The sequence below is a fragment of the Scomber scombrus genome, chromosome 13 (assembly GCF_963691925.1).
Source record: "Scomber scombrus chromosome 13, fScoSco1.1, whole genome shotgun sequence".
Lineage (NCBI taxonomy): Eukaryota > Metazoa > Chordata > Actinopteri > Scombriformes > Scombridae > Scomber > Scomber scombrus.
In genome coordinates, this window is record NC_084982.1 from 27581791 (window position 1) to 27607835 (window position 26045).

A 26045-nucleotide genomic window follows, 5' to 3' on the forward strand; every position below is an offset into this window, starting at 1 on the left:
ACATATCCTACCCAACCTGTTGCATCCTACTCTACACCAACATAACTGTCTTATGTTATGTTTTGTCTATTATTTATATATTATATGTTTTATGTCTGATAAGTCACCATATATCTAAGGTAATCCTTGTTATTTCACCAAAACAGTAAAAAAAAAAAAAAAAATTAGTGTGTGTGTAGGTGTAGTAAAGTTCAGACACAACATATCAATACACAGACAGAAACATGGATTAATTCACAAATATACCTTTATTAATGTTTACTGTAATAATTGAATATTTCTTCTGTTGTTGCTGATGTTTCTATTGGTTGGAGTTATTTTAATCATATTGAGGCCTTCACTTTACCAAAATACAACTGTGTCCTCTGTGGTGGAGAAATGGATTTCCCCTTTTTGGATCAGCATATTCATAAGTGGTTATATCATGTGACCATACTGATACTGACCCACATTTTTTAAAGATGAGAAACTCACCAAATTCCAAAATTCAGAAATCTTGTGAGGATCCTTTCATGTCTACAAAGCCTCCATACACCAGCACAGAAGAGTCAACCACCACAATATCACCACTTTAATATCTGTAACAATTGAAATAAGTGCTCTTACTGACTTTTTAATTTATTTATTTGACTACTGGACAAAGTAAATGTGTGATAAATGTATAAATACACACCGTAAATCCATATAACAAATGTAACAGACTTATAAAACATATATATCTCAAGGTATTTTTCGGCCTCACAGTGTCTGTAAATATCAGTAAACGTGAAATGTAGTAAAAGGTGAAGTGATAATGTAACACTGAAGTTCTTTTTTCATGCGTCTCATATAGTGAAAAGCTTTGTTCTGAATAGTTAAGAGTCAGTTAGGGTCATTTGCCATACAGAGATGGGACTGTGTCCGGTGCACGGTCGCCCCCCCACCACCAGCAGCAGATCAGGCAGGTGTTGGGTTATATCTCCATCCTCCTCTGAGTAGCTCCACTGTTTCTGGAAAGCTTTGTTCTCAAACGTCAAACAGTTTCCGATCTGCTGTGCGTCTTTTCCCATCATGCTCTCTTTCCTGTCACCGTAGCATTTGTCCGGGCTGAACGTCTCCAGCTCTATAGCGCCCTCCGACCCCAGGAAAGTGAGTGGTGCAGGGAAGCATTTGTTCTTGAAGGGCCTGAGCTTCCCACCCGGTTCCAGTTCTGAGCTGGAGCAGGTGCTGCCGGTGTTGGACTTATAGCTGGGACCCAGTCCGGCGCAGCAGTGGTGGATCCTGTCTGGAGGGTTGGAGCCTGGCAGCGTGGGTAACTTCTCCCAGCTCTGAGAGGTGAAGCTGTACCTCCACAGGCAGTTGTTTGGAGAGTTCTGGCTCTCACCTCCGCCGAAAAGAAGCATGTAGTCCTTGTAGGCCACAGCAGAGTGTCCCATCAGTCTAGAGGGACCGGACCTGTGAAAAACATCCACAGGTGGAGTTAGCAGGAAGGAACCGTGTCTATTGTATGCATGGGCGTTTTATGTTTTCATGTATGTAACCTCCTGCTGTGACTTTGATTGGGTGGAAGTCTGCAAGTGACAACACATACTGTAGTTAAACTGAAAATCAGGCGCAAATTAAAGGATTTGTTTGGCAAATGTTCTTCTTTTCTTCTTTTTTCTTCTTTTTACTATATTATCAATTTCTCAAAGAACTTCAGTACAAATTAAAGAGGTTGTGATATGTAGCAAGCAAGCAAAGTTTATTGATATGGCACAAAGTGATTAACATTCATAATAAATAAGATCATATCAAATTGACACCAATAGAAACAAAGACACCAGATAAAATATACAAAGAGAACTGATGGAAGTGTCAAGTTCAAACCACAATCTCTGGTTTTTAAATTAGTCACCAGTATCCAAGGACCTCGTTCTTATTTGGTGGCTCTTCCAAAGCTTTGGGGCTGCCGACTTAAAGGACAAAAGGGCTCGGCTTGTGGTGTGAGGGTGAAAAAGGTCGGCAATATATTGTAGAGCCTGGCCATGTAAGGCTCTATAAAGTGTGCACCAACATTTTCAAATGAGGTCTAAAGATTAACAGGAAGCCGGTGCAGTGAGGATAAAATGGGTGTGATGTGAGACCATCTGTTTTATCGAGTTAAGAGCCGAGCAACAGCATTCTGGATAGTTTTCAAGCTAGTACAAACGTGATAAGATGAAGGTGTGTATTAACATCTCCATTTCATTTCTTGATACAACTTATAAGTCTTTAGTTTGGCTATGTTTATTTAAATGAAAGATACGTAGCACCAAAAGAAAGTGAAGTTCTGTAAATGGAGCCGCATAGATGGAGCCGTGTTTCTGCACATGCTCAGTAGCGTCTGCCGTACAAGGAGCTTCTCTCCTGAGGGTCACTATGTTATCTCTATTTTTACTCTACAAGTCACAGCAACCGCTCTCTCCTGAGATGTAGAAACATATCACCCAGTGCTGTTATGTGACTCACTGACATGGTTTTAATAAGATGTATCAATATCTGGATACACACAATACTTTTAAGTAGGATGATGCTTTAATTACAAATGATGGTAGCTGTCCAGATATACAGCATGTCCTTATTTAGTCTGGGAAGGGTATTATTTTCTAAAAGCAACAATACTAAACTTTGAACTACACGAACCCGTACGAAGCCTGCTATTTAAATAAAGTTTGATTGATTGATTGATCCAGACTCACTTGTTTTTGAGTGAAGTCCATGTGTGATTGGTGGCACTCCACTTCCAGAAGTCTCTCTGCTCCCGTAAACCTTTCAAACCCCCGAACAGATACATGCAGCTCTGGTGGGCCATCGCAGAGTGGCTGTGTCTGGGTCCTGGTCCTGCTGAGCCCTCCTGAGAACCACTCAGCAGGGACCACGCCATGGTATCTGTCATGAATAGAAACACACAAGAATATACATTCAGTGCACAAACTGTAGCTCATACTGTGTGCTCATGTTGCTAACTGACCCAAAGCCACATCATAAAACTACCTTTGATACACTTCATCAGCAGGTCTGTTTTGCCCTCAGAGGAAGTGGTTTGATACTTGACATAGATGCACTTTCAATAGTAGATGTATGTATCATTTAAAAATGTCCCAGGCAACATAACAAGTGTACCTGACTACATTACTGAGGAGGTTCATCTCACCTCCGTTGATTCAAATTTAACATATATAAAGGCAAAAGTGTCCCTGTTCTGAATGGTTGCACTCAAAAGCATCAAAAGACCAAAGAGGGTGATACATACCTGATGTTGTTCTCAGTTTGCCAAATGAAAACTGAAGTAAGAAGAAGTTATGTGAACAATGAATAATGTGAGCTTAAGAGAGATTTCTCTTTTCTCTTCTTACATTGATACACATTGATGAGTGAAGTCGGCATGATGGTTTTGGAGTCCTTTACTTTGTCAAAATACAACCCCATCCTCTGTTTCTGTTTCTGTCGTGTTGCGTTACAGGTAGAGAGAAACCAGAATGTGCATTTCCTCTTTCTGACTGGCCCATCCATGAGAGGTTTAAACACATGTGAGCATTCATCTGACTAACTCTGTAAGATGTGGAAACCTTTTCTGAGATACATAGAAGAGGAATTAGCATGAGAACACCTAACTATATGATAATGACCGGCTTTGTTTGATATCCCACTCAAATAATCTTTTTTATATATCTATTTTGTACCCATCTTTTTTTCCCCTTCTCTTTCTTTTTCTTTCAATGGTATTGCCCACACTGCTGTATTATTTATTAATTTATTTTTTGTTTGTTCTGTAAGTGTTTAAGTATGTTTATCTCTTAAAAAATGCAATTAACAAACTTTAAAGAAACTTTTTTTTTTTAACATGGGAATAACTTTAATCATTTTAAACTCACCAAAATCCAAACTCCAGAATTCCTGCGAGGATCCTTTCATGTCCACAAAGCCTCCGTACAGCAGCATCGACGAGCCGATCACCACAGCGCTGTGTCCTTTTCTGTTGGTTGGCATTTGGGTCTACATCCATTAATTAACACACACACACACACACACACACACACACACACACACACACACACACACACACACACACTCATAAGAGATGGCAGAAGATGATCACAAGCAACTAGAAACTACACCCACTTTTGTTTTTCAAATTCAAATCACTGTCTTCATGTTTTAATGTCTCTTTATTTCTCTTGTTTACGTTCTGTTGATCCTTCAGAACTCCAGATATGATGTCAGGCTTTATTTTTGGAGTTGTTGTTGAACAAAGGAAACATCTGGAAAGATCATGCAGAGAGCTGGGAAGCTTCTGACTTGCGTGTTGAAAGAAATGAAGTTTCTCTTTGCGTCTATCAATATGACAATCAATCAACACCTGCTTATGAAGCATTCAGCAGTTTAGATATATCAATTAAATCTCTTTTAATCTAATTTGCAATAATTACATGTTTGTAAAAAAAATTTGGTTAGTTTGGCATTTAAAGTTCTTTCTCAACATGAGCCAGTCTGTGACGTTTGTGCAATTAATTATATTAATTAATTAATTATTAATATTTGTTGATTTCTGACATGTTTCTGCACTGGTCTGCAAAGTTCACTTATTAATACTGTTGATGATATTATGATGTATTTCTTTCTGTTGGTGTCTGATGCTAACAAGACTGTTCATGTGTGCTGCTCAAACTGGGACATTTCAGGAAAAAGACCTGTTTTACCTGACAGTAGAACATTTAATAAAGTGCAATAAAGGTTTATGATGACATTTTATCAAAGTGCCTAAACAGGTCATTATTTGCATGTTGCATAAATCAAACAGGATCCAGTCCTTACAGTTATTGTCAGTCAGAACTCTGAGACCACAATGGCTCCATTATATCTACTGAGAACATGACATGAGATCATTCTGATAGGAGAGGAGTTTCTCATGTTTCTGTACCTGGCGGGAGCTCGTCTTTCCCTTCCAGTGCACCCATTTCTTCTTTGCTGAAATACACACACGATAAAAGAAAAATGAATTTAAAAGGTCAATTCAGTTCCTGAGAAGCACAAGAACGGACAAGTTGTGGTATTTTTAGAGCAGGAAGTGTGTCCTGTTAGTACGTCACTGCTCCGTAGGAATTCTTCCTTTCACAAAGCTCTTTTATATGAATACTTATCAGCATGATTTCAACATTCTTCGTGTTGAATAGTTGACAAAAACATACAAATCAGGAGGATCTTTTGTTTTTATGTGTTCTTTCAGAAACATGCAAAGTGAACAACTGTGAACTATAGTAGTGAATGTTTTTGAGCTCTGAGTGAAAGCAGACATGCAGCAACAAGCCTGCACACCAGCTGCCAGTGTTGGTTATATCCTGCCTGAACCTTCCCACTGAAACTCACCAATGTCAAACACCCAGAGGGGAGTCGTCCACATGGTGTAAGCAGAATCCAGCATGCCTCCAAACACATACAGAAAGCCCTGAAAAGGTCAAAGATCTTTAATATATGTTGATGAATGAATGAATGATTGAAGTGATGTGGATGGGTTTGTACCTCATGAGCCACCATAGTATGCTCCTCTAGTTCTTCAGGTGCAGCATCTCCAGTGCAGCTCAGCTCTGTCCACTCGTTACACACTAAAATGGATCAATAAGACTTTATTCAAACAGCATATTTCATACAAAAGGATCCAATACAGTATCAATAGTAGTAATATATCATTCATATTGGCCACAAATGAGCGTTTTTGTTATGTTTCACTTAAATGAACTGCTCAAGTCTTTCTCTTACCCACGTTGTACCTCCAGAAGTCCCTCAGACAGCTGTTCTCTCTTCCTCCCAGGATGTAGACATTTCCATCGTAGCTGCAGCAGGCGTGCTTGTAGCGATCACACGGAGACCGGCTGCTCTGTGGGAGCCGAGTCCATAGACAGGTACCGCTTTGACTCATCACTGGCATCCTCCGCTCTCACTGGACCATTTTCTAAAAGAAGGGAAACACCAGAGTGCTTAGAAAATATGTTACAAATACAAATACAGTTGATGGGTCTCATTTTTTGACTTCATAATCTTTGTTGCTGTAGCCGTAATTGTTCTACAGGAGGCGTTGTCTGTTCCAAGAGGGAAGAAAATGTAAAAAATAAGTACATTTAATTCGCAAATTAGAGGGTTTATATATCAATAAATGGTGCAACAATGTTCTACCCTGGAACTCAGTTTTTATACTACACTATGGCTACAAGTTGTACAAACAGAGATAACAGACAATAATAAACACTTCATACAAACTTCATACAAAAGAAGTCAGACAGCGTTTGGCTCCTTGTGCCAAAAAACAAACCGTGCTGCATTCAGGGAGTTTTTCCAGAGTCTGTTGTGCTGCCTCGCCTGAAATACAATGTGCCTCAGCTAACGATAATATTTACTTAATGTATAAAAAGGAAAAAGAGCAGAACATTTATAACAGAGGTGATTTTAGGATTCATTTTGCTTGTTTTGTCTAAATGATCCAAAACCTTCAGAGATTCAGAGTCATATGTGACAAACAGTAAATTATGATATCACAACGATACCTAACCTAATACAGCACATTTTATTCTTTCCAGTGTGCAGCACACACACACACACACACACACACACATGGAGGGCTCCAACCTTCATGAAACATAAGATCTGTAAAAAACACTGCTGTATAGAGTGATATAAATCGTCATATCACACAGCCCAAATTAAAATAATTACTTAATCAAAGATTCAATGATTTTTATTGTCATTCAGCCTCAGGTCCTGGTGATTGTACTTAAAAATATATATAAATATATATTAAAATAAAGATAATCTACACAATAGGCATGATGAGTCAATAAATAAGTAAATAATGAAAGAGATAATCATTGCACTGAATTGATAATAAGATTAGATACATGAGGACAGGTGACTGGTTGATCTATCACACTGTATGTTCACTCCAGTCTCATTAATCACAATAAGAGAGATAGAAACAACCTGAGTTTATGTTTTCAGGATGTTAAAGTCAAACATCTCTATCAGTAATTTAAAACACACCTAACAATCAGAACAAGCTGAAGTTGGTTTGATAATCACCAGCTGAAAACACATCACACCCAACATGATTTACATCCAGCTGATATTAGTATAAAGATCAATATTGACCAGTTGGACCACAGCCTCTAAAACAGGAGAGTCAAAGAACTTTTTTTCATAAAAATCTGATTATATACGAAAAAAATAAATGTGAACTTAAACAAATTTTACATTATTTGTCACAAATTAATATATTTTTATATGTCCTGCTCACAAAATGCTTTAAAGCGTAAATGTAGAAATACTCCAAAATGTTTTCTTTTCATTTAATGCTTTAAAATGAAGTAATTATTTGTATAAGTACACTTAAAGACACTGTAGGTGGATAAAATATTTAATATAATTCTTTTGTGGTTACACCATTTGACATTTCAGGAGCATTCAGTCTTACTTTTGGTAAAAAAATGGTGTAAATGTCATTTCAAATGATATAAAACCAACAGAAATGTCAACAAACTTGATGCTGCTTTTAAAACTAATTTTAAAGATATTTTTGAATTGATCATCTTACCAACCCTTATTATCACTGAGCCACATGCTGATAAAATAAGAGTCATGAGTATAGAAACAGAAGTCTTTCACAGCAGGTTGACAAGTGAGCTGTTATCCTACCAGAGCTGATGATGATACCTGATATCTTCCTCATGTGTCCGTCTGCCTCTGTTAACAATGACAGTGTTGGTGTTGGCGTGTAGCGTGTTAATGAGATGAGCGTTATAGTTGTTGTGTTTAGAGGGAGCTCCTCGTGTCACGCGGTGCTCAGCTGGGACTCTGACTCACACGCGTCACCTGACCTGCTGCCATAGGTCCAGGTGTCAGGAGGGAAACACGCTGAGAGGTACGACTCCAGGGAGAAACTCTCTCATCGTTAAATGTACTCGTAGCGTTTAATAATCAGACTGGCCGAGTTTTTATAGATCACTGGAGTATCAGAACTATTTTATAATACATTCAGCTGATTATTAAGATCCGTTTTAAGGTGAATAATCTGCTGCACAGACTCTAAAACACTGATAACAGGTCAAAAGCCATACAAACTCATTCACACAGCTGACTACCTGTCCAGCCTTATTAGTCTGTTTCTTCTATTTCAATGTATTTGTTTTGATGTTTTACATTTTGTATCTTTTAATTTTTTCTACTTATCATTCTAATCGATTTTATTTGTCTTTTTCTTCTGTTTCTTTTGTCTCTTAATCTCTTTTTTAACCTGGCTTTAGTCAAGCTTTTATTAAAAATCTTTTATTTGACTTTTCTTTTATGTATTTTAACCTATCTTTTTTACTCTAACTTTTAATAAACCCTTTCTCTTTTCTCTATTATTTTACTTATTTATTTAATTATTGTATTTATTTACTTACTATTACTACTTGTTTTTATTCATTTTCTTCATGTTGTCATTTGCTACATGCCTTATTATCAGCTTGTTAATCAACTAATTATAAAGCACTTTGAACACTAGACTAAATATAAATGCAGTTTGAGGACAGCCATAAAAACTCATTCACACAGCTACCAGAAAAAAAAAAAAAAGTATTTGTTGTGAAAGCTGGTGAGTCACCATGAACACATTTTCCAATATTCATTCAGGATTTATGTTAGTGGAGCTCAGTAAGTTTCCACGCTGTTGTATCTATGACTGAGAACTTTTCCACACTAACTTCTCCTCTTTCTTTTTTACGCCTGGACAACGTAGCGGCCTCTCTACTACATCTTATCAAAGTGTCACATGAGTAAATAAGCCACGAGGTCGTGACATTGTAGTGACACTCGTCTCCGAGCAGCTGATTGTTCGCTGTGTGAAAAGAGAGAGGTCGCCGTGTTTGTTATTACAGATAAAACATGTAATACTTCACTAACGGGACAAAGGACGGTTTAGAAAAAAGAAGAAAAAAAAAAGTGTTGGGCTTTTATTTTACACACTAAAATTAAAGCTACAATTAAGGTCTGATGACTCTTCTTACTGTCGTCCACGTGAAAGAAAACGTTTGGAGTCTAAATGGTGTCAAACAAACTAACCCAGCTGACCAACACACCGCAGCTTTAAACCACTCTGTTCAGTTTGTCTCACCTCAGTAATCCTGCACCTGCTCAGCGTGTTTGACAGTGATGTCTTTCCTGGAGATAACGGTGCAGCATAGAAGCTGCTTTCCACTGCTGGAGACATGATGTAATAGTAATAACACAGAAACACTTTTGTCTGTCAAATCATGATTTTTTTCCACTTACGCACACAACGCTCTAAAGCAGAGAGCTACACAAAGAGCCACAAGTGGGCAAAAATATTTGGCCGTTCTGACTTTCATAGTTCACATCAAGACTTTAACATAATTATTCACAAACCTACACATAACAAAATAAACACAAGGCTCCTAGTTTAAATCCCAGTTAGTTCCACATATATTACTTTGGTTTTTTTTTTACTTTTACATTTTTGTATATTTTTTGTTGTTATTTATTTATGTTTATTTGTGTATGTATGAGATACTGGATACATACATTTTCCCAATGGGAATAAATAACGTCTATCTATCTATCTATCTATCTATCTATCTATCTATCTATCCATCCATCCATCCATCCATCCATCCATCCATCCATCCATCCATCCATCTATCCATCTATCTATCTATCTATCTATCTATCTATCTATCTATCTATCTATCTATCTATCTATCTATCTATCTAAAGACTGTGTTGCACCACATATGTTCTCCATCTTTTACTACCTTTGTCTCAAAAAATAAAAATGTCACTATTATACAAAGCATTTTTCTAATACCTTTTCTCTTCTTTAAGTAAATTATAAAGTGTCGACAAAAACGCACCATTTTTAATAAGTGTATATATCTGTGTAAAACCTCACAATCAATCAAATAAACCTGATTATACAACAATACTGCTGTAACTGAATGACAGCGTGTGAATCTGAAGTCACCGATGACGAAGACGTGAAGTTATTCTCGTGATGGGTCGACTCAGTGTTTAAACTCAGGTGTCAGTGGACTTTGTACGCACTTGAGCTGCGATCATTAGTCGATTAAGAGATAAGGTGGCAACTACTCAACAACTGTTTTGATAATACAATCATAGTTTTGACTCATTTAAAAAAAATCCAGCTTCAGTATAAACCGTTTATTGGTTAATTGATAATGAAAATGACCTGTAGTTGCAGTTCTAGTACTGATTATACAGGGTACTATTGTTTCTCTAATAGACTCCTTACAGATGTATTATTACCTGCTTTTTTTCAAGTGTTGCTCTACCTGAGTTTGAATGCTGTGAAAATGACGAGGAAAGGCTCGAGGTGTGATTAACTGCTGCGAGATGTGTAATTATGTTATTAAGTAACTCAGAGCGGATTTGGTGAGTCACAGAAAAACTGATGATGCAGCGACATTTTTTAGAGAAGACTCAATCAACCGTTAATGTCAACATTGCAAGCAGGGATCAAGTGGTTTGGGAAAAGAGACCGATATATTACTCAGCCGATACTGGCCCATCACAGATATATGGGTGTCCTTGTATATGTTGTCCAATATGTGCTAACTTAAACAGATAAAATAAAATAACAAATAAAAAGATACTAATACTGTAAGTCAAGATCATTTCTCATCATTTTGAGATACTAAGTCACTATTTTGAGTTATTAAGTCATTATTTTGAGATAGTTTCTCATAATTGTGAGATCACTATTTTGAGTTAAGTCATTATTTTGAGTTACTAAATCATTATTTTTAGATACTAAGTTGTTATTTTGAGTTATTAAGTCATTTTGAGATAGTTTATCATAATTGTGAGATACTAAGTCACTATTTTGAGTTTCTAAGTCACAATTTTAAGATAGTTTCTTATTATTTTGAGTTATTAAAGTCATTATTTTGTAATTCTAAGTCATTATTTTTAGTTACTAAGTCATTACTTTAAGAACGTTTCTCATTATAATGACTTTTTCCATCACATTGGCAGAAATGGCCTTCCACAGCAATATACTGTATATAATTATATAAATACATTTTACTTCATGAGACCATCTAACGTTACTTTAACGTTAACTGGTTGATTTTCAAAGGTGAGGACAGCATGTGACTTTCATCCAAAGTCTTGGTTCACCTAATTACTCCATCACTTTGATAAGCATCTTCATCAACTCTAGTAGTACTAAATATTGAGTTTATCTAACCAACTAACTAACCAATCTAGTTAGTTAAAGCTTAATTTAGCTTCAGTAAGGTTATCCGTTGCTATGGTAGTTGCTATGGTAGTTAGTAGTGACTGCTTGACAACCACAGGAGGAGGAATGCGACTAGTTAACTAGCTCCAGTCTCAGAGTTGAAAACATCAACCACGTAGACTAAAGTTATTATAACATGACACCCGAATAACACTGAAGTCAAGAAGATGTAACTTTAAAAGCCTGTCAGTATCTTACTTTCACAACATTGTGCCAACAAGTTGCACAAGTATAACTGTCCACGATGAAGAAAAAGAGGAAACGAGGGAGGAACTTTCCGCAGAGCTTCTTTGCCATTTTTTTGAACGTTATTTTCCGTATAAAAAGACATAAATAGCTAATGTGAGAGTGTCGAGGTGTTTGTGAAGTTTTATAAGTAATAAATAAGTACTTGATTTATAGTATAATTTGGTACTTACGACGTCCCCTCCGCTCCTCTTCGTCTGATAGTCTCTCTCTATGAAACGTTATGCAGGCTGGTGCTGCGTTCACAGCCACCTCGTAAATCTGAAACTTCCTAAAGTTGGTAAATCGTGAAAATAACTTGTTTGCTGACTTTTTATTGCACGATTACAGGAGTGGAAAAATACAAAATATTCTCACTAAAAAAACAATTTCGGATTAGTTTAGGCTGCAAAATGCACTCAACTAGCATATAATCTGATACTGTAAACTGACAATTACTACTTACTTACTTTCCTGAAGTTACTATAGTTGTAGTTATAACCAAGTAAATGGTAATTAGAGGGGGAAGAGGGGGTGCTGCTATTTTGTGCATACATGTGTTTAAGGGTACCAAATAACTAATTAGTATGTATAAAATATATTGATATTTTGGACTTACTTGGCACCTGTTCCTGCCTAATGTGCACTAAGCTTACTGGTATTTAAGCAAAATGCACTCAACTAGCATTCATGTGATATAGTAAACTGACGATGAAGTTACTAAAGCTGTAGTTATAACCAAGTAAATAGTAATTAGAAGGGGGAGAAACTGCTAATTTGTGGATACATCTGTTTAAGGGTACCAAATAACCAGTTAGCATGCATAATATGTATTTATAGCTTACACCATTCCTGCCTAATGTGCACTAAACTTACTGGTAATTAGATTCAATGTTAAATAAAACAACCAGTTTTGAAGTTGCCTTTAGTACTTATGTGCTTAAAAAATGACACTGCAGCTTTATAATAAAAGTGTTTATTTATTTATTTAGCAAAGAGAATGCAAAGTAATATAGATAATATTACTGTAAAGGCTGTTTCATTTATAGTTTGTAAAGATAATGTGTTGCTGAAGCTAAAGGAGGACAAATATAGGCCTAGAGATAAGTAAGCATATTATTTACTTATAATACAATTGCTTATATCTCTTTATAATTAATACACAACAATGTTATCAAGACTTTTTTTTCTAGTTATGTCCACAAATATAATTTATTTTGCAATTAGCTACCCAGGGTTGAAACTTTTATTCAGTCAGCTAATTACAATTTTAGAAGTGTTAACAATGCTATGTTAAAGAAAAAAATAAAGAAATTAACAAGAACATATGTAAATTGACTAAAGTATCTAAATTCTTCTTTATAGATTTTATAAACTTATTTTTCTAACACAAAAGAAACTTATCATAAGAGAAATTGATCATAGCTCGGCAGTTTCAATGCAGACTCAACATGACAAACACCAGATAAACATTGTTTATATTGTAAAATATTTGTGTTACAAACCTATAAACAGTTGGATGGAAGTGAACATGTTGAATTACACAAAGACACCAAACTTGACTAACCGGTAATAATGAAAAAGTTGCATTGTCTCCCACCCAAAAACAGATGAAACAAACAAATAAGAGTGATAGAGAGGTGTCACGTGTTAGACGGGGAGGAGTCTCATTTGACACAGTAGGTCTAAGTGATAGACAACTGTGTGGGTGGACTATGAGTGAAGATCTGTTATCTTTCTTCATAATGAGACAGCTAGTTCCTATTTCCTTAAACCTTTGAAATATATCTGCACAATGTTTCACAGTTGGAAGAGTAAAGATGTGGTAAACACATGTCCATTATATTTTGTATTTCCAAGTATTAAAGTTAGGAAATATGTGTGTATATATCTATTTTATTTTGCAGTCATGGTCATGTTGAAGTTTATGAGACTTCCCAGCATGATCCTCAGTAGCTGAAGGCAGCTACAGCGTACTCATCAGGAGGAGGGGCGAGGGCAGGAGGAAGGGTGTTGGTTGGGCACATCGAAGCCTATCTGAGCCTCTCAGCACTCTTAAGTGTTTAGTTGTGTCACAGACAGCTGAGCATGTTTATTGTCACATGATCACACTTATATGTAGCTTTGTGACTGTGGACGTGATTTTTTTCTGTCAAGAGTTTTGGACTTTGAACTATACAAAGAATTCAGTGGGATTATTTTATGATTGGAGAGCAATATGTTTCTAACCTTGTACGAGGTCAATGATGATCTGTAAATGTTTACATTTGACTGCATTATAATTTCATAAGGGCGTGAGGGGTCATCGTCAGGAAATCATGAACATATTCTCACAGTATTTGGACAGTTACATGATTTTTTTTGTTCAGAACATTCAATTTAAAAGAAATAAATGGATACAACATTGACGTACCAAATCTCAGATTTAATTTGAATAGGTTTAAATAAGTATGGAAAGAACTGGATGGGACATAAAGCCCTTTAATTTATATAGTCCAATTTACAAGGGTCTCTAAGTGTTTCCTAGGCAGCTGTTTGTCATTTCAATGTTAGTTCATGCAAAGAGTTAACACGTGGCTCAGCGTTGATTAAGAGTTGTTGTTTAGATTGAGGTTGTCTGTCATTATATGCAAAGCAAAGAGGTGATTGTACAGGTGAAGAAGATAATAATAAGGCTGAAAAATGTTTTATGGACTGATACAAAAACCCTATCCCTAACCCTAACCCTAACCCTAACCCTAACCCTAACCCTAACTCTAACCCTAACCCTAACCCTAACCCTAACCCAAAAATCCACCTCTGTTAAAATGAAATAAAAGAGGAAAGTGTACAGAAAAAAGGAACAGGTGTCAAGCCGAAGCATAGTACCTAATATGTCAAATATGATGGTGCTTCTGTTAATGTTTAGGCTGAACCGGCAAAATGGCATTTATTTTTTAAAGATTTTTTATGTTGGGCTATTTTGCCTTTATTTTAGTTAGGGGGGGGGGGGGGGGGGGGGGGGGGGTGACCTGCAGCATATAGGTCCTTGGCCAGATTCAGACCAGGGATGCTGTGATTATGTGGCATGGACTCTAACCACTCAACCACCAGGATGCTCCTACACTGGCATTTATTGATGGCACAAGCAGTGCAAAGTTAAATAGGATTATATGTGTGTTCACATTCAGCCAAATGCATAAAAACTTGTCCATTTGAAGTTTTTTCCACTTCCTGAAGACCAGAATAAAGGCAGAGACAACAAGAGCTGAAGATATCTGCAGTGAAGAACTGGGAGAGCATCACCAGGGAAGATACCAAGCGTCTGCTGATGTCTATGTGTTCAAGTATTCAAGTAGTTATTTTACATTCCTGTATTTTTTAAACAGGAAAAAAGGCCAGAGAGCCAGAGAGCCAGAGGGCCATCTGGTAGAGTACATGATAAGTATCTATGGAAGAGATAGTTTTAGGTGGTTGTCTGTGTGGTCGAAAAAATTTGAATTTCCATGTTTTCACTATTATTGGGTTTCATTTTTATTTCTCAAATTGCATGTTTTTATGTTTTTTTATTTCCAATTCTTACTGTTAAATGTTTGTTTTATGTTAAGCACTTTGAGTTGCCATTGTGTATGAAATGCGCTATATAAATAAAGCTGCCTTGCCTTGCCTTGCCTTATTTTGATCTGATTTGCATGTGTATCTATCCAATTACTTTTGAGTCGCTAAACTCTCAGTGCTGATGTAAATCTAGTTTGGACTGTATATTCTTAAATTCATATAATCCATCACTTATACACCAAATACATATACAAAATAATATGTTTATTGAGCTGGATACTGATACTCATTTTCATATTACAATAAAATAAGCAACAATGTAAACTTTTTTTTTGGGACAAAAATACATAATTTAAACAGACATATTTCTAAAACTGAAAAGGGAAACAGCAGAAAGTCAAGGAAATGCAAGCTTTCAATAGAATGAAAGTAAATTAGTAGAACTGCAATCAGTTATACAATATATATTTAATTTATTAAAATACATTATACAAGTTGCACGCTACATTCTGTCGTTGTTACATGTGCACAGTACAGTGGGCTAATAAATTAGTTAAAGTGTGAATATGTTTCATAAATATATATATATACAGGAATGTTATCCCCTTTTTTTCTGTTTGGACAGATATGTAAAACCACAAGCTTACAAATTTCAGCTCTGCTCAGAAACCCGAGCACTTCACGAGTCTCAAAATGGGAATTTGTTATTATATATGAGGTATACAGTAGAGTGAAGAACTGAAAGAGCAGAGAGGACACAGCAGAAGTGTGTATCTTCTGACTAAGGGCCAAAGCAATGGTTATATTGACCATTTATAATTTCATTTTTCAGTACTTATAATAGTAATGCATTGCTTTGAAATTGGAAAACAAGTGACATAAGCTTATAACATATATTATAACATATTTATATGCAATTTCCCATTCATCTTTTGAGCATGAAAAAAATCTGCATTTGAATATATACATAAATAGTATTCAACATGTAGTTTGAATTGTTGATAAAAACATTTAAGAAACTAAATACACAGATCAAGTTGTATTAAATAATTATATAAAACATATACTGATATAATACAAGTCTACATCAAACAGTACAATGTGTTTGTCACTTGTTCCTGCTGAAGTACATTTTAGTTTGCACTAGGGAAGACGTTGGGAACCCCCTTTTCTTGTGAAACCTTCAGTAATTTGAGAGTAGAACAGGACCTGTAGTGCACACCTCCGGCCTGCAGAGTGCAGTGCTTTCCCCAGTAGTGCTGTGGTCCTGGATGTTCATACTGACAGTCCAAAGTCTGTGGTTTGCAGGGTTGTAATCTCACAGCTCGGTGAACTTGTCAATGTGCTTACCCTTCCTTTCCTTGTTACCATTCTCATCCACTTCAAAAGCACTGTTTTCCATTCCATAGGGCTTCTCTTTTACTGTTTCACCGACGCTGTCTTCCAGTGCTGGACACTCACTGTCTTCCTCAGATGAAACACGAGCACAGTTCTTTTTATACACTTGGTAAGCTGTGAAGAAAAAAAGCAGAGAATAAGAAAAACTGATCAGTTATCTCTACATACATCTTTTAAAACAGCATTAAAGTCATCTGAGATTTAGTGCATAAACTTGTTCCCAAAACAATTCGCCTGTCATGTACGGTTTGTCTTGTTCTGCCTGTTTTGATTCAGTCTTTTTGGATCTTGTTTTGGTCTCAGCTAATATATTTCCCTCCACCAGGTCAACCTGTGTTCATCGGGCTACACCTACGCACTTTTTGGGAAAAATACAAGCTGGAAAATGTTTAAAGGTATAAGGAATATTTGCAACAATTGTAGGCAGTTGTTTACACAAAAAAGTTGCTTTTTATTAAAGTTTCTACTTCCACCCTCGTCTTATAGACCAGTGACTCAGTCAGCTGAGTCATTTTTAATGTGCTGACTGAAATAGTTTCCCTTTCATTGCACTAAGGAACAGAATCTAATATATTCACTTCTGGTTGTGCCAGTCCCGTGTCAAAATCAGGCAGTCTGGGAAATACAATAGGCATAAACTAACTGTTATGAATTATACATATATGTGATTTATACAACTTCTTATCACTGTCATTAACCTTGAGCACTGTCCTTGGACTGCAGCATCTCTCTTTACACATAAAGGGATACAAGGATGTTTAACGAATGAAAGGTCAAACCCTCCTAAGGATGGGCTGAATTTAATGATCTAAGAAAGAAGGAAGTCTGATCATGTTGGAGAATACCAAGGTCAAGTAAAAAACCCAAGACAGTAACCTTTTCATACCAAGATATTGCACCATGTCCGATTATCTAAATATTACTTTAAGGTCTACAGTGCCAGAAGTGAGAACAGACCAAATAAATGTCCAGAAACATCCAACAAGTACTTAAAGACCAAGCAGAAAGGCAAAGATCAAGATCTCACAATGCAGACCTAACTTTTCCCTGTTTGTTGATCAGGCAGATTTTCCTTCTTGAATTATACTTTATATATATAGTACAAGAAGCTGATATTCCTGACATCAGCAAAATAGCTTAACGTTCTAATTATACCAATACTGACATATTGAATGTGTTCTCTCCAGGTCATACTTCTTGTCAATTAGTAATGAAAGAATTTAGTTTTCAATTAAATGACTATATATTATGACAAAGTTGTCAGCCTGCTCACCTCCCACAGACATGACTGCCACCACTAGCTGGAAGATGCTGTAGATGAGAGGGAATGCAAACATGACCTCCAGCTCAGCAGGGCTGAAAGACAGCTGGACGATGGTGCTGCACAACTGGGAGTTCTGGAAACCCGTCTCCAGAGCGATGGTTCGACACCTGAACGAAGCACGAAACGATAGGCAAATATATTAGCATGTGTGTTGATTGATGCAGTTGTAGTTTCATGATTTCAAAATAACCTTAAACCACATGCCAACGTCAATGCAATGTTGTAACCTTACCTTTCCCAAGGTTGGCCTGTAAAGCGAGCCATGAAGAAGCCCAGGCCGAAACCAATAAAGGGGTAGACAGTTCCAATAATCCAAAGGGAGGGGTCAATATCCCAAGAGGACTGGTAGAGAATTCCTCCAACCACAGCGATAATGATAATGAGACCAAACCCTGCAATGGACCCGACCTGTGCACAGCAGACACATTATGAGAAACTCCGTCTGGGATGGGTAATTTGATAAGGGAATGTCAGTGTGAACTGTCAGTGAACTCTTATCAGATTCACATAAACATTCCTACCTTGAGGATCTTTTTAGCTACGGCGGGCCACCTGCGCTTGACATACATTCCCACAGCAATTGGGATAAGAAGGGCAGCAAGAGTGATACCTGGGAACACATAAAGGTTACATCATCACAATCGATTTCGGTCATAATGTAATAAACCTGCATACTACTGGGATTTATGTCATCATATAATAAACCTGCATATTGCTTTTGGATACAGCACAAGAAAAAGTGGATGTGTGGAAGCCACTAAAATAAACCACTTGTTAGAAAGATAGAATTATAAAATAAGTTTTGTCAAATAAAGGATCAGAAAAGGTCTATCTGAAATCCGTAGATATTTTCAGGACTGTTGATTAGTAATGAACCATGGTTTGTCTACTTACCAATACTGTCATATGGGATCTGGATGGTTTCGCTAGAGGTCCAGACAGAGGTGTAAATGAGCAGACAGAGAGGCATCATCCCCATGGCCAGGATAGAGGAACAGGCCGTCATACTGATGCTGAGAGGGGGAGAACATGAACAGTGTGTCAGTCAAACAAGCCTGAGGTGATTGGGATAGTATCCGATTGGGGTTTTACTCATGGGGGTGCCCACTTTGTCCCAATTGTTTGCCCATATACAAAGCAGTTGGTGGGCCCAAGTGGGTCCTAAAAAATATTCCTTACATGGCCCCCACTTGCACCCAATGTTGGGAAGTTACAACCCACATTGGAAACCATGTATGGGTATCACTAGCTCATGTTGGGCTTACAAATCGAACACAAAAAAAGTTAACGACACTGACATTTGTAATCACTAAAAACTCAGCTGTGACATTGGTTTTCTACTTAATGCTGGGATATAGTGAAAGAAATGCCAATCTAATCTCTAGAAATGTGGTTATATATTATTTAACTGTTGTGCTGTCAAATAAAAAGTGAGATTAAAAGTGTGTTTCTGCTGCTAAACAGTTAGTCCATTAACTAGAAAACCACCCACTGTTTATCAATTAGCCTTCCAGCATTCAATCATCTAACCAACACATCATTAACTAACATTAGATTATCCAATGAGCCTGTCAGCCCTGCTGGTTTCCTACCTGAGGTCCATGTCTCCATCCAGCCAGTAGCAGATGATATTAGAGCCGGAGCCTCCAGGGCAGCAGCCCATAATGATGATGACAACAGCCTGCACAGGGAGCACATTGAAGGCGAGCGATAAGGCAAAGGCTGTGAAGGGCATGATGCCAAACTGGCAGAGGAAGCCGATGACGATGCCCCAGGGTCTCTTGATGTGGCCCAAAAGCTTGTCAGAGTCCACAGTGCAGCCCATGGAGAACATGACAAAAGCCAGCATGACTGTGAGCACTGTGCTCAACACCAGGCTGAGGATTGCATTGAAGTCACTTTCAGGAACAAGGCAGTTTGGGCCTGAGCAGATTGCGGCAGTTGACTCGCAGGTCATAGGCACGGCAGCGGTTGCTTGGAAAATGGACATTGTGGATGGTTTGATGTCAGGAGACTGGAAGAAAAGTTGCCTTGGAGCTTGTGATTCTTAGGGGTAGATCCCAGTTCCTCCTGCTGTGATATCCAAGAGGATGATAGAGACAGAAGTGCCCTGCTCACTGCCCTTTATGCCTGCGCTGCGCCAACCAAATCCAATTGGGGCGGGAATATCAGGTGAAAGAAAAATAAAAAATTAACCATTACGTAATGTTTTATGGGGTCAGTGTTCAGAAGCACATGCATATAAAAAGAGAATCATTCTGAAATGTGATTGCGCCATGCCTCTACATTTTATTGTCCTCTTAAAACTTTATTGGACAGCTATGGAGCATCATCATCTTAGAAGATGCTAGCCGTCCTCAAGAGAAGGTGCACACTGTGTGCACAAGATATTTGCACAGTGACTATAAAAATTATCCTCCCCTCTTTTTTATATATTTTTTAAACATTAAATGGAGATCAAACAGTGGATAAGAATTTTTTTGGCACACATCAAAAGAAACACATTATAGTACATAGTTAAACCAAGTATTTACGATTGACGTAAATGAAGTTAATTAAGCTATGAAACACAAAATGAATGATTAAATTTGACAAGATAGCTGATAAAAGTAAAGTTAAAAAGTTAAAAAACAAGTAAAAAGAATTAGTATTTTACAACAGTACAAAATTAGGTTAGTAGAAAATGATAGATCATGGAAGGATATGCAAAAAAAAGTCCAAAGCATTATATATTCATCAGAGAACAGAGAGGTCAGTCAGTGCACACAGCTGTAAATCTACACTGAGTGAGAGGACATGCTGACTCTGCTACATTTGATGCTACAGCTTTGCTTTTATTTATTTTCTTTTTGTCTGTAAATGTCTTGAATCCGGACTCTCAATTCAATCAAGAAGAAAAGGGGAAAACTACAGTGTCCAAATGTGCAACGGTAATACAGATTAAACCTTTCCACCTCACCACACAGCTGTCATTTCTGTAAAGGTGCATTTTTGCTAAATATTGACTTGAAGGGAACAATGTTGAATTTTGCATTTGCAGTTAATTTAGATCAGTTCCTGCTCTGGCTTTTTTTTTTTTTTGGCTTTTAACAATAAAAAAAGAATCTTAATTACATCCAACTTAATTCAATGTTGTAAAGCAATAAAACATGAAAAGGTCACTGGGGGAATGAATATTTTATTTTATAAGCACTTTACGTCAACATGCTTCACAAGCCAGGTGTAGAAACAATAAAAAAAGTTAAAGTGTGATCAAAATTTCTTTGTCCAGGTTCTTTTTTTTTTAAAGCTCTACAGCTGATGCTTATCCCCTGTGACTCTGAGGGCAAGAAGTGCACAACATTTACAACAATTTGCATTTACAATTATCCTAAATATACCCACATTTTATTCTGCACAACTTTAACAAATTAGGTTGCTCTTACCTTCCCAGGGTCCTACTTACTTTTGTGTTTGTGCCTGTCTGTAAAGGGTAATGCTTAACTATAAAGTTAAAAGACAACCAACCTGCAGCAGCTAAAGAATGTGTTAAACCAACATATAGCTGCATATATATTTATATGTTGTATCTGAACAAATGAAGCACATTTAGAACATTTTTCCAGCCATCAGTCAGTTGAAAAGCAGCCAGTTCTGGATTTTGTGGCTTCAACACATGCAATAAAACAGCAGGGTCATAATGAAGGCAATACTCTGTAAAACTGAATGCAGTCCAATGTAATAACTTGCAATCAGCAGACACTTTATAATATATATAAAATGTTATTGTTGCGATGGTGACAGATAGGTGCCAGCTCAATAATGATTTTCACAAGTTAAAAACCCCAAAAGGCATTTGGGACCCTTATGAACAGTAGTTGTGTATTAGTTAAACATGACTTATCTGCAGTTTTCTTTTTGCAAATTTTAACTAGACCGATATTGGAACTGATATCCTATTATTTCAAATCTATCTTAATTTTTAGGGTTATAGCTTTTCATCTGATATTGTAATTAATGTAAGAATATGGGGAAAAAATGGAAAACATTTACCTGTAATGTTTAAACTCCAACTTCTCAGTATTTAAGCACACAGGCCTTGTTGAACAGACAATCATGACACCAAACAATCAGAAAGTTAATGTGACAAATGGATTTCACATTTTAAAAATCTAACAAAAGTCAAGAACTGAAGTCAAATTAATTCTAATATTCTTCTCAGCTATTCTTTGCAGTGAATGAATATGGATAGAGGCAAAATCTGAATAAACCTTTTCACAGAACACATTTTATTTGACCTCCCAAGCACAGTTTAAATAATAACCTTTTTAAAAGACTAGTGAATGTTAGATTCCTCCTGATAAGCAGGTAGCGCCTGCCATCACTGTGTGAACCAGTAAATGTGATTTGTAATGTAAAAGCACTTTGAGTGGTCAAAAGACTAGAAAAGAGCTTTATAAGTACTCCATTTACAGCAGCTCAGTTCCATTAATTATCCCAGTAAGTCATGCATAAGAGCTGTTTTTATTGTTCCACCTGTGCTTCTCTAAACCCAACATGATGTATCAAGTCAAAATGTCTCCTGTGAAAAAGGTCAGAGGGTCAAATCTGATAAGGAAACAATTGCTCCAGCTGAGGTTAGCAAGGTTAATTCAGGGAGCAAAACAGGGAGCAGAACATGTTAATGCAAGATAGACAGTAGAGAAAGAGAAGAAAACGTTGTCTATGTTGTTGTCAAGTTCATTGTGAACAGAGCAGTAAAAACTTGTGTCTTTTGTGCATCAAAGAACACAACAGGAAACTAAAGAGCCTCCAAAAGGACACACAAGGTTACGAAAAAGGTTTTTAAATCATAGTCAATTGTTTTTTTTTTTGCTTAGTAAAAAGAAACAAACACAAACTAATAATTTGACATGTTTTTCAGCCTCCAAAAGTGGCATGGAAGAAAAGGTTACTACAAAAAGGATTTAAAGGCGCCTTCCACTCAAAAGTATGTTTTTGCTTAGTTGTTGCTCAAATTCAGTCAGATGCTTTATGTTCACTGTAAAAAATGATGTTTATGTTCAGAGTTTGACACTAAAATGCTTCTTTTTTTAATATATTAATCTGCTGCTAGTGGAAAGTTTCAGCAGATTAAAACCTACAAGCATGATTTAATTTGGCCTCCTGTGGTCCGGAGTGCAATTTAGACAAAAGTGATGAGGAAATATAAAAGGATAACTGACTATTCAGTAAAGTAAGAAATAATATTTACATATTCATAAACTCTGGATTTTCCAATGAGGCAGAAAGAGTAGAAGTAATGTTAAGGGTTTTATCTTAGTAATGAGCTTTTTTGTTAGACTGGTGAAGCTTTAAAGTTATGTATTTTTTTCCCTCACTGAAAAATCGAGAATATTTTTCACGTATTTCTAAAGTTTAACTACTGAACCATGAAGTCTCCTACTTCAATAAGTCCATTGTGTGCTCTGAATGTTTCAAGCTTCCATGTGAATTGCAAGCTGGAGATTTTACCTACTGACTGTGGTACCTGCATACCCCAGAGGTACTTTTAGTCATATCTCACAGATGCTTTATTTTATCATTCCCATTTTTTATTGACTTGTTTCTAATGACTTCCTGTTTCTGTTTTAATTAGTACTTTTATAAAAAAAAATACCAATGTAATGGTCAAAAGTAACCATTTCCACCTGTGTAGTTTTAATAGATGGAATTATTCATTGAATCCATGTAGGAGCCAAAATATGTTTATATTTGCTTGGGCTGCACGTATTGCATCACATGCATTGATTGACACATGGGTTTGGTTTCCCCTTATTTTACGTGTTCACTTGGGTGGCGGCGGGAGATTTGGACAATGGGAGTTAGTAGAGCTCCGATATTTTCTGTTGACCGTCACCATCGTCATCATCATCACCATCGTCTTTCATCACTTTATTCTTACAGTCGGATCACATCAGGGTTTTTATATGTCCTTTTTGATTTTTTCATTGAAATAAACTGCAGTAAAAACATCATCTGGACTTGACACGTCCACATAATTTTGTGGACGTGTCACAGATAAGAGCCTACGAAGTCTCTCAGCGGCCTTTTGGAAAATTAGTCACTACAATCCATATTTGCCATGTGTCCTAATTTAAAGTATCAGACACTATCAGGGTGTTACAGGCACTTTGTAAGTCATGTTAAAGGCTTTGTGGAAAGATTGTAATTGTGATAAAAGCTGCAATTTGCGTTCAAGAAAAATATTTAATTCCATGTTATACAATATGCAAATTCACTGTAACTTAATATAATAATAATCTGTTTTTGTTTTTCCTCAGATGGTTTTAATTACAAAGCTAATGTTGTTTTAGAGGAAATGAGTTTTGCTATGATGGTTGTGATGGTAACAGAGCATTAAGCTCTTTTACAGCAACGCTCCCTCACATTCATAGAGGCTATAATAATCATGATCATAACAGTAAAATGTCAAATAAAACATTTTTACTGTTTTTCCCCCCCCCCAGTAGTTCAGTCGCTAACCTTGAATGTTAAACATGTTGTTGGGATGAAGGTTACAGTGTACACAAATAAACTTCAGAAGATAAAAGATGAAAACATCTTCACAGTGAAGCTCAAACATCCAAGTTTAAGGGACATTTATGAGCAGGAGGAAGGGGCTACAGTATAAGTTAGTCCAACGTCAGTCACTGCTGAAACAAGACTTTGAGCACGTTGTTTTTTCACTTACTGTAATCTTTACTGGATTCTCTTATTGCAGCAAACACGTTGCTGATTTAACCTTTGTGTGTGGAGAACAAAGTCTCACAGCAGTTATGATCTATTCAGTCTGCTCACACCTCTCATAACTGCTGTTATTTGTATTTTCACCAGTAGAAAGAAAAGCAAAGATGGATATCAGTTGAAGGAGTCGACTTGTGGAATATACTTGAAAAATAATTGAAAATATGTAACACGCTACATAGATTTAAAGAGACATTTAAAAATAAGATGATTGACAAATATAAAAGTAAGGCATAATTATTATTATATATATGAACTTTGTAATGGATTACATCATATATAAGAACCTTGGTACTTCTGTGGATATATAACCAGGCATATACACGGTCGCCCATAAAGTTGGAATGAAATATTTTTTACCTCTTTCCATGAAATGTTGTGAAAATGTGATTTATTCTTGATAGATAAAGTGTATATATTCTCAAAATTGTATTGATCAATCTCATTATACCTGGTCAAAGGTGATTACTGATGTGTATAAATAGAAAATAAAAAGAGGAATGTGTCTCACAACAAAATTATTCCAACGTTATGGGCGACCGTGTATAAGGAAATATGAGTATATATGTGTATATTTTCACTGTATTATCAACTTCAACTTCAATTTTAATTTTATTTATGTCCCCAAGGGGCAATTTGTTTTGCAGCAAAACATAAATAGACAAAAAACACACTCGAGTACAGTAATAATACAGTGGTCAACCACACAAGGAGACGTAACCGCAAATCAAAAACAGGAAACATGTGAATTACTTATATAAAGCCAATTATTATAAATGTTTTTGTTTTTTATGTACAATGGGTTCAGCCTACACCTTTATGGTCAGAAACTCCTTTATTTATTCATTTATTTATACTTATTACGTATTATTCTTCTCTTTTGGTTTGTCACTATTTCTAAGGGAGAACTAGGAACAAGGACATATGTTTATTTACTTTATTTATACATGTGTATTTGAGTTAAATGACCGCCGAAATAAACTAAACTAAACTAAAGTTTCAAGTCCCAAGTTTATTTAGCTAATTCTTTTAAATTCTGCAAATGTCCCCATAGTGGGACTAATAAAGGAATATCTTATTTTACTCATACATCACTTTAAAAACCAAAGTGCTTTACAAAGGCAGACATATATGCAAATACACACATAAAGACATTTATGTGTATAGCAGATGGTTGTTAAAAAGAGCAAAATTAAAATACTTAATACTCATCTTTATTCACATTATGTCAATTTGGTTGATTTTTCCAAACATTTTACAATTGTTCCAAAATGTTCTGAATTATTATTATTTTATCATTCTAGAAAAATGCATTTTAAAATTCGATTTATTTTCAAAAAGCTGGACGACATGGATTTCCTTAATAACGAGCAAATCCAACAACGACTACACGATTACACCCATATCTCCGAATGAAAGTTGGATAATTTATCGATTTTAAAACGATTCATTGCATTTTTCTCGTTGGATTTGCTCACCGTTCACATCTCA

At 36.3% G+C, this 26045-nt stretch overlaps 2 protein-coding genes and 1 long non-coding RNA gene across 4 annotated transcripts; 1 reads left to right on the plus strand and 2 right to left on the minus strand.

Annotated features, from left to right (window-relative positions):
- Window positions 1-275: 275 nt before the first annotated feature.
- Window positions 276-11792, minus strand: si:dkey-3d4.3 (leucine-zipper-like transcriptional regulator 1). The gene is made up of 8 exons (XM_062432017.1): window positions 11725-11792; window positions 5758-5950; window positions 5521-5603; window positions 5368-5446; window positions 4922-4968; window positions 3876-3996; window positions 2700-2889; window positions 276-1434 (listed from the first exon to the last, which is right to left on the minus strand). The coding sequence occupies exons 2-8, from the start codon at window positions 5924-5926 to the stop codon at window positions 855-857; spliced, it is 1269 nt and encodes a 422-aa protein (XP_062288001.1). The 5' UTR covers window positions 5927-5950; window positions 11725-11792; the 3' UTR covers window positions 276-854.
- Window positions 11793-16385: 4593 nt separating this feature from the next.
- On the minus strand, window positions 16386-20728 carry slc10a2 (solute carrier family 10 member 2). Its single transcript, XM_062431722.1, has 6 exons — window positions 19382-20728; window positions 18684-18802; window positions 18311-18399; window positions 18022-18197; window positions 17739-17896; window positions 16386-16579 (listed from the first exon to the last, which is right to left on the minus strand). Exons 1-6 carry the CDS (start codon window positions 19777-19779, stop codon window positions 16386-16388), a joined length of 1134 nt encoding a protein of 377 aa, XP_062287706.1. The 5' UTR covers window positions 19780-20728.
- On the plus strand, window positions 16436-17873 carry LOC133992925 (uncharacterized). Of its 2 annotated transcripts, none has more exons than XR_009927050.1 (3): window positions 16436-16574; window positions 16791-16860; window positions 17748-17873. It is a non-coding gene; the product is annotated as an uncharacterized LOC133992925 (long non-coding RNA). The 2 variants fall into 2 exon arrangements; XR_009927049.1 differs by having other exon boundaries at window positions 17730-17858.
- Window positions 20729-26045: the final 5317 nt, after the last annotated feature.